The 15,116-nt window shown below is 38.0% G+C and overlaps 2 protein-coding genes across 4 annotated transcripts in view; both read left to right on the top strand.

Moving 5' to 3' along the window:
- The window catches only part of MLF1 (myeloid leukemia factor 1), a 37,981-nt gene extending 34,624 nt beyond the window's left edge, over positions 1-3,357 (top strand). The window contains exon 7 of the mRNA XM_030760959.2: positions 132-3,357. Coding sequence (XP_030616819.2) covers positions 132-237 — 106 coding nt within the window. The 3' untranslated portion in view covers positions 238-3,357. The remainder of the gene's footprint in view (positions 1-131) is intronic.
- Positions 3,358-5,199: 1,842 nt separating this feature from the next.
- The window catches only part of GFM1 (G elongation factor mitochondrial 1), a 46,428-nt gene continuing 36,511 nt past the window's right edge, over positions 5,200-15,116 (top strand). For 2 of the 3 annotated variants that reach the window (XM_089910040.1, XM_022573482.2), the window contains exons 1-6: positions 5,200-5,436; positions 6,757-6,909; positions 7,770-7,902; positions 8,351-8,555; positions 10,526-10,642; positions 14,218-14,368. In XM_089910040.1, the coding sequence (XP_089766166.1) occupies positions 5,335-5,436; positions 6,757-6,909; positions 7,770-7,902; positions 8,351-8,555; positions 10,526-10,642; positions 14,218-14,368 (861 nt within the window). In that variant the 5' untranslated portion in view covers positions 5,200-5,334. The other variant, XM_089910041.1, reaches the window with a different exon arrangement.

Here is a 15,116-nt window from a genome sequence, read left to right as displayed (position 1 = left end):
TTTTTCAAAGCTATTAAGGAACCTTTAAGATAAAACTCACCTTAAATTACAGTGGTCTGTATCATGTTTGTATTGATTTTTTTAATGACCATTTAAAAAATGGTATTAATGTTCACATGTATATTTCTCAGGGAGAAACTGCATCAAAGTCCAGCCATTGAACGTGGAAGAAGATCAAATGTTTATGTGGACAAACTCAACATCAAAGGATCACCTGTGAAAATCAACAAAAAATAAATAGCATTGCACTTGATTTGCTTAGTTTTGGTTGTTTGAACAGAGAAAGTAATGGTGCTGAGTAATACACCTAAGACCAATTGCTTGTTATTAAATCAACACTGTGTTCTTAGCAACTTTCTTCTGGATTTCCTTGGAAGTGCTAGCTTTATGTTGTCCCTACTTTAGGAATAAAACTTTAATGTTCAATAGTGCAAGCTGTTAAACATTCTATAACACTCTTTAAAACATAACACATGCTGATTTTGCTTTCACAATTATTTTCCTATTGGCTCTGTATTCCCCTATATATTCAAGATTGAATGTACAGTTAGCTGTTCTATCATATAAAATTAGTTAAAAGAATAAACTGTAAAAAAATAGTCTCAGTTTTTACTAACACTATAATAAGGTGATGTTAACAAAGGTTAAAATTATTTAGCTCAAATTTTATAATGTGTTATGTAGCCAGCTAGCTTAAAGATTTTTTTTTTCTTTTTTGCTGTATGCGGGCCTCTCACTGCTGTGGCCTCTCCCGTTGTGGAGCACAGGCTCCGGACGCGCAGGCTCAGCGGCCATGGCTCACGGGCCCAGCCGCTCCGCGGCAGGTGGGATCTTCCTGGACCGGGGCACAAACCTGTGTCCCCTGCATCGGCAGGCAGACTCTCAACCACTGTGCCACCAGGGAAGCCCAAGAATTTTTTTAAATAAAGCAAAACTATACTAGTACTCTTTTACAAAAAATTAGTTATTGTTTTGATAAAGAACATAAAGAATAATCAAATAGTTCCTTTTCAAAGAGATTTTAAATTGTTAATATACATGAATTTTCTTATCGTTTCTTTATACAGTGTATTCTTTTTTTGTTCTGTGTTACATTTTCAACATTCGACAGACTTTATATTGACCTTTCTCTTTAACATCTTAAGGTAGCATATTTCTGTTCTCCTTTCTCACAGACAGCTTAATCTATCTCCACGGTTAACATTCTAAAGTTGCAGTGTCCTTGGAGAAACTCTGCTCGGCCTTTTTGTGACATTTAGAAAAATGCATTTGGTATTCTGCAAACCTGAATGATTGATTGTCTCAAAATTTCTTAGACAGGCGAAGTGTGTTTGAGCAAGGTACTTAATAATTCAATTGTTCCCTTTTTAAGTATACTATTTAAAAATTCAGCTCTTGGGTTTTTTTCATTCTAGAATGTGAGCATTAATCTGTTTTTATAAAGTTAGGCATGAAGTTTGTGAGAATATATAATCTTAACTTTTAAGTTTTTGTTGTTTCAAGGGGGGAAAAACAGAATCGATTATCACTCTATATAATCCTAATATCTTCCCTTTTAAATTTTGGAAGTAGAATTGTGTGATTGTGCTTATACTCATCTAATTTTCTATATCATATCCTGTTCATTTTACTAGTCAGTGTTTCGTGCCTTTAATTAGTCACTAAAATAAGATGCATATGTGTCAATTCATTTTTTATAATGGAAAGCAATTGAGCAAGTATTAAAGATGTTAAAATTTTCCTCTTATGGATAATTTAGTATACTAATAACATACTATTACATACTGGGAAGTTATCATAAGGCATCCATTTGAAATAACACTTCTGCATAAATTCCCTAGACAGAGCAAAATCCCGGTAGACAGTGTAATTATTCTCCTTTTGCCTGAATTATTACACTGAAGTTAACTTGAATCATTATATTCAAATATGAAAACACATTTTAATAAATAATTGTACTTAAAACAGTATAACTTCTATGCATCATATAACAGAGAATTCATAGATGCTTTTTTCATCTCAATTTGTTTACCGTAGAAATCAAATTAAAATTGAATTAGATATATATTTCCTCCTACGCCACAGTGCTTCCTAAGGGGCCACTTACAAAATATGTGACATCTGGAGATTAAATGTTAATTCTTTATGTTCACACGATGCTGAAATTAACTTTTTTCAGAATTTATTTTTATCTTCATTCTGAAGTCAACTAGTATAAAAAAGAAGGCTCGCCATAGCTTGTAGTTCACATGTTATTTTTTCTTTATTGACAACCACTGATCTTTCTGGAACGCTGGGTCTTTGGGGAATGTAAGGATGTTAACTATTTTGTGAATGTGGCCTTGACAATAAGTCCAAGTTGAAAACTTAGGCTCCTTGCTACTTTAGTGATTTTCCTGGTAACTTTCAGTCTCAGTGACAGGTTTTCATTATTTATCTTTAGGACTTCATTATCTTTTATTGTTACAGGGCAGTGGCAGGAGCACATTGGTATCAGATGGTGCCCTACGTGTGGCAATGTGATGGTGTTTGGAGGTGGTGCCTTTGGGAGGTGATTAGGTTATGAGGGTAGAGCCCTCATGAATGGGATTAATGCCTTTGTAAAAGGGACCCTAGAGAGCTCCTCCACCCTTTCTGCCTTGTGCCCACACAGTGAGAAGTTGGCTGCCTATGAACCAGGATGTGGGACACATCAGACACTGAATCTCCTGGAACCTTGATCTTGATCCCACCTTGCAGATCTATGAGAAATAAATTTCTGTTGTTTACAAGTCACCCCATCTATGGTATTTTTGTTATAGCTGCCTGAATGGACTAAGGCAATGATGGTCTTAGGCTAGTCAGGCTCGGGCAATTTGGAGATTCTACTGAGGTTTGACCTAGACCCTTACTGCAGTGAATCAGGACCTTCACTGAATTTATCTTTATTCTTATAAAGATAAGATATAAAAGTTATAACATATAACTGGCAAAGTTATGGCAAAGTTATAAAATGACTATGAATTAATAGAATGTGTAACTGGTTTGAATGATATAATGTATGTGTATTTTGCCACTTTAAAACCTAACAGAAGTAATCTATAATGTGTACCCATATAAAAATTTAGCTAGACAGTTCTTGGCCTTTTGTCCTCTAGTTTCCTCTGCGGAGAAAACAAGTTTATTACTTTGGTTAAAAGTGGTGATTAATAAAAATAATTAAGAATATACTTGGTATAATAATTACAGAAAAATATGAATATATATATACACACACAGAGGACAATGAGTATGAATTTTTACTTCAGGAAACTTAGTTTGTTAAAGTAATTTCAAAAGTAACAGATACACTTTTTTTTTTTTTTTCGGTACGCGGGCCTCTCCCTGTTGTGGCCTCTCCCGTTACGGAGCACAGGCTCCAGACGCGCAGGCTCAGCGGCCATGGCTCACGGGCCCAGCTGCTCCGCAGCATGTGGGATCTTCCCGGACCAGGGCACGAACCCGTGTCCCCTGCATCGGCAGGCGGACTCTCAACCACTGCGCCACCAGGGAAGCCCCAGATACACTTTTTTATTTAACGTAATTATATCTTAAAATTAAAGTAAAACCTTAATGTTATTACTATTTACGTAATTATTATTTAATTTACATATTTTAAACAAATACACAGGCTTATAAAGACTAAATTTTTGAAAGCCTACAAATAAAAAAGTTTACTTAAAAGTATTCAACATTAATGGATTGATTCATCAAAGTAAATCCTTTACTAAAAATTAATACATGGATGATATACAAAAAATAAGTACAAAATTCATCATTGAATCTCTGGTTTTTCTTTCCTTGTATCCTGTAATTTACTCTGATTTCCATTTATTCATTTAACAAATATTTATTGAGCACCTAGCACAGCAGGGGGTACAGCAATTAACAAAACCAAATCACTATCCTTGTGGAACTTACATTCTCATTGGGAGAGTCAGACAACAGACAGCTATGTAAAATGTCTGGGTGTATCTAAGAAGAGCTCTGAAGGAAAATGAAGTAGTGCAGGAACATAGGGAAGAGCTTGCTGTTTTAGAAGAGTTGGTCAGGGAACACCTCACTGATAGAGGATATTTGAACAGAGAGAAGAAGGTAAGGGAAAGAGCCATGCTGGTATCCAGAGGAGAGCACAGGCTCTGGTCATGTGAGGATCAGCAAGGAGGCCAATGTGTCTGGAGGAAAATGAGCAAGTGAAGTAGAGTTACACTGGTGTGGCTGCTCAAGCAAGACCTTGTAATGTAGGTGCTTATTCTGAAGGTTAATTTTTTTTTAATTTATTAAAATTTTTAAGGTCATTAAAAATTTCAGATTAAAAAAATTAGTTATGAAAAATTTCAAGCCTACACAAAAGTAGAGATGACAGCAACAGTGAATTCACTAGTTGAGTGATTTCAGTAGAAAAATGACATGGCCAGGCTTAAAAGGATCCCTTTAGTTACTGTGCTGGGAATAGACTGAGCAGTCGCAGGGCAGAAGCAGTAAGGTCAGTTAGGCTATTACAGTAATTCCCTCGAGATAGCAGCGCTTTGAGAGGTGGAGAGAAGCTGCCGATTCTGAATCTATTTTTGAACGTAGTTCCCATAGCATATGCTGACAGACTAGACCAGCAGAGTCAAAGAGTGGTTCAAAGTGACATTTTTGGTCTGGGCAACTCGAAGAACGGAGTTTCCATTTATCGGATGAAGACTGCAGAAGAAGGTTTTGGTGGAAGATCATTAGCTCCTTTTTGGACATATTAAGTTCGAGATGCCTCTAAGAGATCCAAGTGGAATCCTCAAGGATGCTGTCTTCTATATGGACTGGACATATAATGTTTAACATAGAACAAAGGCGGAACATTTTGAAAGGAGAAAAAGCACTTGTAGATCATTATTTTTCCACGTTCTTTACAGGTCATCCTATAGATCAATTATTTTTTCATATTTCTGTAGTAGCATAGATAACAATTTTGCATTTTTTTTTAACGTAAATTCTATTATAAACGTCTCTGCACTCTGCTGTATGGGGAAAACAACCACGTTTAAAGGCTGCATCTTTCTGGTAGCGTGCCAAAACCCTGATTAGCTCCGCAAAGTGACTGCACTTCCTCTTCCTAGTCGGCAGAGGGCATCCTGGCAGCGGAGGGTGCTGCTCGGCTCTGAGAACCGGAAGCTTCTCCCTCTCTCTATTTTTTCTCCCCGCCCTCTCATCCTTCGCACGTGAAGTTCTTTTCCGGCACTGGTTGCCGGCGTGCCTCTGAACGCCTGTGGTAGTGGTGCTGGTTGCCGGGCAGAGCCGGAGCTGCGGGAACTTCGCGTCTGTTCTGCGCTAGCCATGAGGCTGCTGGGAACCGCCGCCGCCGCCGCCGCCGCCGCGGCTGTGGAGAGCCAGCCGCTCCCGCGGGTCCCCGCCGCCCTGTGCTGGCAATGGAAGCAGGTAGTGGAGTCCGGCGGGGCGACACCGCACCACGGACTCTCCCGGGACCTTGCGGTGTGTCCGGAGCCAGGGAGGAAGTGACACTCCTACCCTGCCTGGCACCTCCTTACTGACAGCTCCGAATGTGAGCTGTCGACCTCAGCGCTGAAAAGCCCCTCGGTATCTGCACAGCTGCTGGTTATTAATGAGCAGCGTCTCGGTGCGCTCGGAGGTTCGGCGGCCTCCGATTTACGGTTAAGCCTCTTATTTTTGGTATAACTTAGAGAGGAGAGGTGACTGGAGTGAAGGTCGAGACAACCTTCACTCGAGAAAAATTAGTGTGTCTAGGGCTCGAATCCAGGGCTTCTGACTCGTTATGCCGTGCTCTTTTCATTACAGAGTGTCGTTGGCCTGACTGATCCCTCTTTCAGCTGACCCTGGGTTGTTTGATTCGGAGCCCGACCCTCCCAGTACCTTTCTTTGGTTCTGTGTCTGCCTTTTGTGCGGGGCGCGGGGAGCGCAGAGTGGACTAGGATTAGGTAGGAGTTGAGCCTTTCCTGTCATGCAAACCTCCTTTGCTTTGCTCGCTGATATCCGTGGGATTTAATCAACCAAGTGCCGATCACCCAGATTCCATTTTACCCAGGTTTTCCAAGTTCTTCCTTTTTCCCAGAAGTGGCTGCAGTGCATTTTGGATGGGCAGTCCTATATAGAGAGATTTATATGGTGTCTTGTTTCCATAAATGCAGGATTCCCCATCACCACCAGAGTAAAATAAAGTTGTTGTTGTTGTTTTAATGTTACTAATTGTTTGGGGATGGAAAGGAATTGGAGACCTTTTGTGGGCTGCCTTGAAGCTATTGGCACCACTGCATAGAGCATATAAGTCCTCAAACTTCCTTGCTAGCTGTGAACTACAGTAAGGAGGAAGGGGGAAAAAACCAAAGTAAAATTTAGAGTAAAAACTGTATTTCCTTTTAAAGTAGTTGTTGGGAGCAGTTTTTCTGATTTTATCAGCCCCAGTGTATATTTTCAAACTTGTGCCATCCGGTAAAAGTATCTGTTCCCTTTTATTTATTTAATTAATTAATTTGAATATATCTTTTCTGACTTATTTATTTATTTTTAAGAGTATGTCTTTTCTCTTCTGTCTTGCAGCCTCTTCTTTGGTTACAGGAGTTTCAGGTTGAGACATTCCTTCTTTTGCCTTTTCAGACAATCACATATGACGTTTTGTGTCCATTGAGATTTCTTGGAGGAAAGATGTCCACTAAACCCTTTCTAATTATCCACTGTTTCCTCATGAAAAGTGCATTGAATTGAGCTCTCTTATTTTTTCAGGCTAATTGGAAGATTTGCCGATGGTATTCATCAGGGGTGATACCTAATGAAAAGATACGAAATATTGGAATCTCAGCTCACATTGATTCTGGGAAAACTACATTAACAGAACGAGTGCTTTACTACACTGGCAGAATTGCAAAAATGCATGAGGTATGTGGTTCATGGTTGATGCCATTAGTTTGACCTTGGTTTTAATTGTTATATAAGGATTTAAGAAACTTTACAAACCTGAAAGATTAAAAGAATGGTAACAGTGGATCTTTAATCAGAGTCACAAAATGGATAGATCAGGTTGGCTTGAAATGTTGCTCTGAGGAATCTTTCTAGAGACCATCACTGTGGGTATACTGAGTAGGCTGTTTTTTAAGAATGTTAAGTCAGTATGATGTACCCTTAAGCAGCCATTAAAATAATGTTTACATACTTTTAAATGTTATAGAGAGATGTTTATAATGTTAAGTGGAAAAAGGGTTTAAAATGAGTTTAATAGTTAAAAAATACATATGTCAGGAAAGAATTATTTTAGAAAATCTTGAAACTCTCCTGAAGACATTACATATTATTGAGTAATTCAACTCTCCACTTAAAAATGTTACTTCAGATGAAGATCATCTCATTAAATCACAGACTTTAAAAGCTGAATTCTTCCCACCCAGACCTCAAAGTCCACAAGAAATACAGCAGGGAAAAATCTCTTCTCTGCATATCTGCTCACAGACTAACACGGGGCTGGTGGGCAGGAACAGTGCAGAGGGAGCAAGGATGGCTCTAAGACCAGGTAATGCTCAGTGGTAGCAGCTGCTAAAAATGGCAATGAAAAAAGGGTTAGGGTTAATAGAGGGCAAAACCTGTAATCAATTTTCCACTCTATGAGATGATATGGTTTGACAATTCGGTTTCTCTGAAAATTGCATCAGTTAACTATCTGTGTTCTGGTTCCATCTGTGAAGATTTCTTTCCTTCTTGCAATGCAGGGACAGAGAAATCTGAATTGCTGTGCTTGTGTTTAGGTAAAAGGTAAAGATGGAGTTGGTGCTGTCATGGATTCCATGGAACTAGAAAGACAAAGAGGAATCACTATTCAGTCAGCGGCCACCTATACCATGTGGAAAGATGTCAATATCAACATTATAGATACTCCTGGTGAGCTAAGTTCTTGGTTTTATTGCAGCTTGTTTTGGCAGTGGCATATTTAGTTCTTTACCATGATCTAGCTCATTTTTGAGTATAAAATAATACTCAAAAGTGTGACTGTGAATTCCCTATTAGAGAAATCTGACTTGGGACCTAGAATACTTCATCTTTAAGTGGTTTCTTTGAAAAATAGTGCAAAGAAATTGTGAATAGGAATGTTCTTGCCTTTTACATGTTGCAGCTGATTCCAAAGATGCCCATGCCCTAGTATCTTTTGAAGTGATTTTGTTGAGCCCCTGAACCTTATGGTAAGTGAACAGTATTGGTGGTTTAAGGAGTTCATATTTTATTTAGAAGACATACGTAATGATCAGAGATAGAAGAACTTTTACTTGTACATGTTGTAAAAATTCATACTGCTTTTTAAGACCCCGACACAGTTCTCGGTCTCATTTAGGGCACGTGGACTTCACAATAGAAGTTGAAAGAGCCCTGAGGGTGCTGGACGGTGCCATCCTTGTTCTGTGCGCCGTTGGAGGGGTGCAGTGCCAGACCATGACTGTTAATCGTCAGATGAAGCGCTACAGTGTTCCATTTCTAACTTTCATTAACAAACTCGACCGAATGGGCTCCAACCCAGCCAGGGCCCTGCAGCAAATGAGGTACTGAACCTTAGAACAGAGCGGGGGTGATGATCCGGATAACAAACCTCACATCCAGAAGGACAGCTAATTCAGTGTCATTAAGCTTTATCCCCTTAAATTTTTTTTCCTTTTAAAAATTCATCTATGTGTATGACTTATAGTAAATGGAACACTAAGGTCCGTAGTTTGGTTTGTGATGTGATTTCATCATCTACTTTCTCTGTAAAATGGAAGAAATATGACTTAAATTTTAGGGAGATTGAAGGTGAATTCAGAAAACCATCTGGCAATTTGTAGTGTTTTGCTCTAATTAGAGAAGTTATAATCTAGGGTAGATTCTAAAAGTACTGTGCATTTATTTAGACAAAGCTAGAGGATTATCTTCAATTTTAACCTTCATTTGAGGAATTTTAATTAATGACTTAAATTAGTATGCTATATTCTCTTGCTTTTATTTGTTAACATATTTGTTAAGACAACAGCAGTACTTCCTTTCTGAATCAGACATAACCCAGTGGTATTGATATGATTTTACATTTTGCACAATACTGCGTGTTTCACGCAGCCTTTGAAAAGAGTCGGAGTTTCACTTTTCACCTTTTGTAGATGTGTAAATGTAGCGGTAGAGTTCCTACCCAAGTTTCACATGGCAGAGCTGATGGATGTAGGCAGTAAGGTTTATGGTAGTGGAGAGACTAAGAGTGATGTGTCTGATGACAGAAGATACCGTGTTGAGGAACTTTAACTGACAGTATTGCTGTGTGCTCTCTGATGGAAGTGATGTTTTTGAGAACATGGGAGTGAAATTTTTCTTTATTGGGCATTTGTAATACTTACTTGGGATAACGAAACGTTTTCACTTTTTTTTTCTAATTATATTTTACTTGTGGTTGGCAATAGATGGTCTCTTTGCACCAAGTTTTTTCCTGAATTCCAGGCAGATTCTGTTTCAGCATTTATTTGACTACTTTGGTTCTTTCTTTGCACCACTCCCTTTTACCCGTTACCTCATTCTGTAGCTCCCATTAAACAGATCTTGAAACTTCTGAATCTGGCCTCTGTGTCTTAACTTTTCTACCATACTTTCTCATACTTTCTGTCTCCTTCTAATTTTTCACTGGGTTATGAGAGAATTTTTGAGGTCAGTCTTCCAGCTCACTAATCTGGTATTCATCTGCATCCCTTCTTTTATTTAGCCTGTTTTTTGTTCTTTTTGATCCCAGCAGTTATGTAGTTAATTTCTATAAACTTTCCTTTTATTGTGACATCTTTATTAATAGAGGTAATTCCTTTTTAGATCTTTACATTTTATTTTCTTCTAGTAACTTTCTCCTTGGAGGTTAGTACCATTTCTTGAGCTCCCACCTCTCTTGCAAGCTATTGCTTTCCTTCAGATATTTGGTGGTTCTTAGTTATCTATCCATAGTTATAGATGGGTACCTAGAATCTAGAGCATAGTTAGCTAGAGCATATTTCTACTTGAGTGTAAATCCCTGCCAGTGAGTCTGATTTCTCTTCGGTGGTTGTGCCTGATTGAGGGTACAGGCCGAGGATGAGTGTCTGACTTTAATACCCACTCTAAGGGTTTTCCCCCTAAGGAACTTCCTTTTCAGATAGCTATACTCAGCTTCACTAGAGTCAGCTGATCCAAGAATGCGATGTGGGTACAATTATCCCACTATCCTTTAATTTTCTGGCCAACCACTCAATGACCTGTTTTCCCCTCTTCTGTTTCTGATCCAGGGTATTCTGGGGATCTGATGGGAAAATACGTATCTTACAGTTCTTTTTGTTGCCCGAATAGGGTTGAGGCTTCTTGAGCACAGTGAGTTTGGCTGTCAGTCTGTTCCCAAATGCTTTTGTATCCTCCGCTCTGACCTGCTGATCAGTTCCACAGATCTGCCATTGATTTCTTCTTATATTTATTTTGTCATTTCAAAGGGATTTGGGGAGAAAAAAAGGGGTAAACATGTATTTTTATTTTTCAGGTCTAAACTAAGTCATAATGCAGCATTTGTGCAATTACCCATTGGTTTGGAGGGTGATTTTAAAGGTATTATAGATCTTATTGAGGAACGAGCCATCTATTTTGATGGAGACTTTGGGTAAGTGTTAAAAATATACTATTCTATTAAAATCTTATATTTTAAAAAGTATCAAAGAGAAGGAAAAGGATGAGTGCTTTAAATATAAACTTCTTTTTGAAATGTGGCTGGAAGAATATCCTCTAAGATGATTTTGTTTTAATGCTTTTAATCCTAGTTACTTCCCATTTTGCTTAGTATTCATTCCAAGGGAGAGTATGTTACTCTTTGGATGATATATTTATATTGCATTATGATATACACGGTGTGGTGAAAGGAGACCTTCAGCTTGGGCTAGTGATGTAATATCTCTTCTTCTACTTGTTCATGCATTCATCCATGTATTCTTTCATTCTGTAGACTTTTCTGGAACAGCTACTATGTTCTGGGTATTATAAAAACTGGGAAGAAAATAGGAATCATAAATATTTCCTCCACCTACTTCATGGGATTACAAAAATAAAAAGATTAATATATAAAAGAAGTTAAAACTTGTATACATGTGGTTTAGGCAATACTAAAAGCAAATTGGTAACTTTTGAAATGGTTTTGGTCTGTCAACCAACTTTTGAAGAGACCTTTGCATACAAAGCATTGTAACTGCGCAGTGGTTATCAAACCATGGCATTCAGAAAAGTCACCTAGAGAGCTTATTAAAACATAAATCTCTGGATTCACCTTTAGAGATTCTAATTCAGTAGCTGTAGGGTGGGCCTGGAGTTTGCATTTCTGGAAAGCTCCCAAGTGGTGCTGATGTTTCAGGTCTGCAGACCACAGTTTGAATGGCACTATTCTAGACAATTTGGGGAGTCATAAATGAACCTTTGTTCTGAAGCGTGGACCCAGTAGCCTGGCAGTTCTCTCCGAAGGTCCTTTATTAGGGGTTTCCTTTTTCTGCTATGGAACTGAGATTGCTGGTCTGGCAGGTGGGTGAAAGGCATTGTGATCAGTTAACTATATAGAATTTATCCTTATCGACTGTCTTGTAGGTAGGGAAAAAGATCAAGCCTATTCAGTGGACAAGGCATTTCTCACTCTTACTTTTGTTTGACAACTAAGTAATGACAACAAAGTTTATCTCTCACTCCTTAGAATGTAAGGGACAAGGATTTTTATCAGGTTTATTCGCTGCTGTGTACCCAGCCCTAGAACTGTCTGGTACAAAATAGAGACTCAGAAAAGATTTTTAAGTAAATGAATAAATCTGCTTCCTCAGAATTACCAGGGCACACGTTTCTGTCTACTGAAGCAGAGGCTTTTAAACATTGTTGTACATCAGAACCACGGGCCTCTCACTGTTGTGGCCTCTCCCGTTGCGGAGCACAGGCTCTGGACGCGCAGGCTCAGCGGCCATGGCTCAAGGGCCTAGCTGCTCCGCAGCATGTGGGATCTTCCCGGACCGGGTCACGAACCCATGTCCCCTGCATCGGCAGGTGGACTCTCAACCACTGCGCCACCAGGGAAGCCCAGGTGGAACTTCTTAACATACCTGCCCCCTTTCCCAGCCCTAGACTACTGGGTATGTACATTTTGAAAGGAAGATTCTGACGTGAAAGACTAAGAAGCAGGGAGCTTGCCAGAATGGAAGAAATTAAGTTCTGAAGAGCATTCTTTAGGACAATAAGAATTATTTTCTGACTACTTGCAATTATTTGCAATTGGCTTCTTTTCCCTTTTTTTTTCGCCCAGAAATGTGTTTTCTGAAAAGCTTGTTATTTTTCGACGTTAGATTCCATTTTTAAAGAAATCCTTTTAAAATGTTAAGACTGATGTTTCTAAATATCAAGTATATCCATTTCTCTGTATTTTATTTGTGACTCTTACCTGTCTGGCCCCTAGAGGGATGGAGAACTGAGGTCAAGGTTGAAGAGTCTGTCATAATTAGTAACCTTTTTTTTTTTTAAACTACAGAATGGAGTGTTCTGTGTTAAAAATTGCTATTAATGAAAAGGAATAGTCAAGTCTCTAATCCTGCTTGTCAGAGACTGTGATATTCTTCTTTTGTTTTTTTTTAAAGATTATGAAAACTGATACATGGAGTTTTTAATAAATTTATTTTATTTATTTTTGGCTACATTGGGTCTTTGTTGCTGCACGCGGGCTTTCTCTAGTTGTGGCGAGTGGGGGCTACTCTTCCTTGCGGTGTGCAGGCTTCTCATTGTGGTGGCTTCTCTTGTTGTGGAGCACGGGCTCTAGGCGCGCAGGCTTCGGTAGTTGTGGCTTGTGGGCTCTAGAGCACAGGCTCAGTAGTTGTGGCTCATGGGCTTAGTTGCTCTGCGGCATGTGGGATCTTCCCAGACCAGGGCTCGAACCCGTGTCCCCTGTATTGGCAGGCAGATTCTTAACCACGGCGCCACCAGGGAAGTCCCGACTGTGATATTCTGATTAATTTGGTTAATAGAATTTTCAAGTACAGTTGACTATTGAACAATGTGGGGGTTAGAGGTGCTGATCCCCCCGTGCAGTTGAAAATCCAAGTATAACTTTTGACTCCCCCAAAACTTAACTACTAATAGCCTACTGTTGACTGGAAGCCTTACCTATAACGCAGTTGATTGACACATATTTTGTACGTTACATGTTGTATTCTTACAATAAAGTAAGCTAGAGAAAAAATGTTAAAGAAAATCATAAGGAAGAGAAAATACATTTATAGTATTGTACTCTATTTATCAATATGGAAAGTAACACCTACATCAGTAAAATCTTATATGAGTCAAAGCACTGTAGATGTTATATGTATTACTAACACTAGATATCAAAAATGAAAAGATATGAAGAGAAATTCATATTTATATACAGGTATAACAATTCATACATTGATAAGGAAGAAGCAGCGCTATGTTGCTTTATGGTAGCCTAGTGTAATTGATGTAATGCAGTAGCCTAGTCTGTATGCTAATGAATGAGTCGTTATAGAATTTTTTATGGCATATCATATAATCATATTCATAATACAGTATTGGAAGCATTGTGACTTTTAAAAAAATTACTTGTGATGATACACAGTTTCTTTAATTATGTGAGAAAGGCACACTGTATGGTGATATAATTCTTTGAAAGCAAAGTTATAAAACAGAAAACTAACACATTAATTTCATATTAAATATCACTTATCTTATTCCTATATAATGATAGGCTGTCCACTTCAATACAAGTTTTGTATACAATGTTATACACATATATTTTTTCATGTTTATTGAAAAAAATCCGTGTATAAGTGGACCTGTGCAGTTCAAACCTGTGTTGTTCAAAGGTCAGCTGCACTCATGGGTTTTGGAGTCAGTTTAGCTTTGAATCATGGCTCATCTGTTTACTAGTAGTACAACCTTGAGCAGTTTGCTTTGCTTGTTTAAAGTATTTTGCCCACTATTCTGAATTTTAAAGATTCACATTTTTCTTATTTGTGATTTTAACGCAAATATATCAGAGCTCTTATCTAAAAAAATATTTTGGCCATTAGTTTATCTTTTTCATTGGTGCTTATATGTTTAATTGAATATTCTTTTTTTAAATTAACCTTTATTGGAGTATAGTTGATTTACAATTTAACTGAATATTCTTAAAGTACCAAAATAAAACATTTCTACTTTTAGTCAGGTTGTTCGATATGGGGAAATTCCAGCAGAATTCAGGGCGGCGGCAGCTGACCACCGGCAGGAGCTGATTGAATGTGTTGCTAATTCAGATGAGCAACTTGGTGAGATGTTTCTGGAAGAAAAAATTCCCTCAATTTCTGATTTAAAGGCAAGTGCTCTCAAAATTAATCTTATATTAATAAGAAAAAAGAGAGCTTTTGGTTTTTGTTTTTTTTTTTTGCAGGGAAGGGACATGGTGCTTTTATGCAGGGGTTTTATTACTGAAATCGGAGCAAAGTTGTTAACATAATTGGTTTCTTAAAAAAATATTTGACATGGCAAATTATTCTCTTTTTTTAAGTAGTGAGTTATGTAAAATGGGAAAGGAGTTATAGTTCTAGGAAAAAAGATACACTGCCAACCTCTTGGACATAGTCTTATTAAGAAGAAAGAAGATAAATTAGAATTGTACCCTGTTGTACTATTTGGAAGGCTGTATAGATTTTTTTACTTGATTGTTCAGCTCTTAAAAAATAAAGAGAAGTTCCCTGCCTAAAACTGGTATTCAGTTTGTAAATAGACAGTTCTCCATAGAAGATAACAAATGGCCAATAAGCACATGAAAAGATGCTCAGCATCACTAATCATTAGGGAAAGCAAATCGAAACCACAATGAGATACCACTTTACTTATTAGGATAACTATTATTTAAAAAACAAAATAAGTGTTGGTGAGGATATGGAGAAATTGGAACCCTTGTGCATTGCTGGGGGATGTAAAATGATGCATGTACTGTGGAAAACAGTATGGTGATTTCTCAAAAATTAAACCTAGAACTGCCATATGATCCAGTGATTCCACTTCTGTGTACCCAAAAGAATTGAAAGCAGGGACCCAGATATTTGTACACCAATGTT

Source organism: Delphinapterus leucas, chromosome 4 (genome assembly GCF_059928025.1).
Source record: "Delphinapterus leucas isolate spDelLeu-1000000601 "Yukka" chromosome 4, BTC_Dleu_Yukka2, whole genome shotgun sequence".
NCBI lineage: Eukaryota > Metazoa > Chordata > Mammalia > Artiodactyla > Monodontidae > Delphinapterus > Delphinapterus leucas.
Note: the sequence above shows the minus strand (reverse complement) of the source record. Positions and strands in the feature narration are given on the sequence as shown.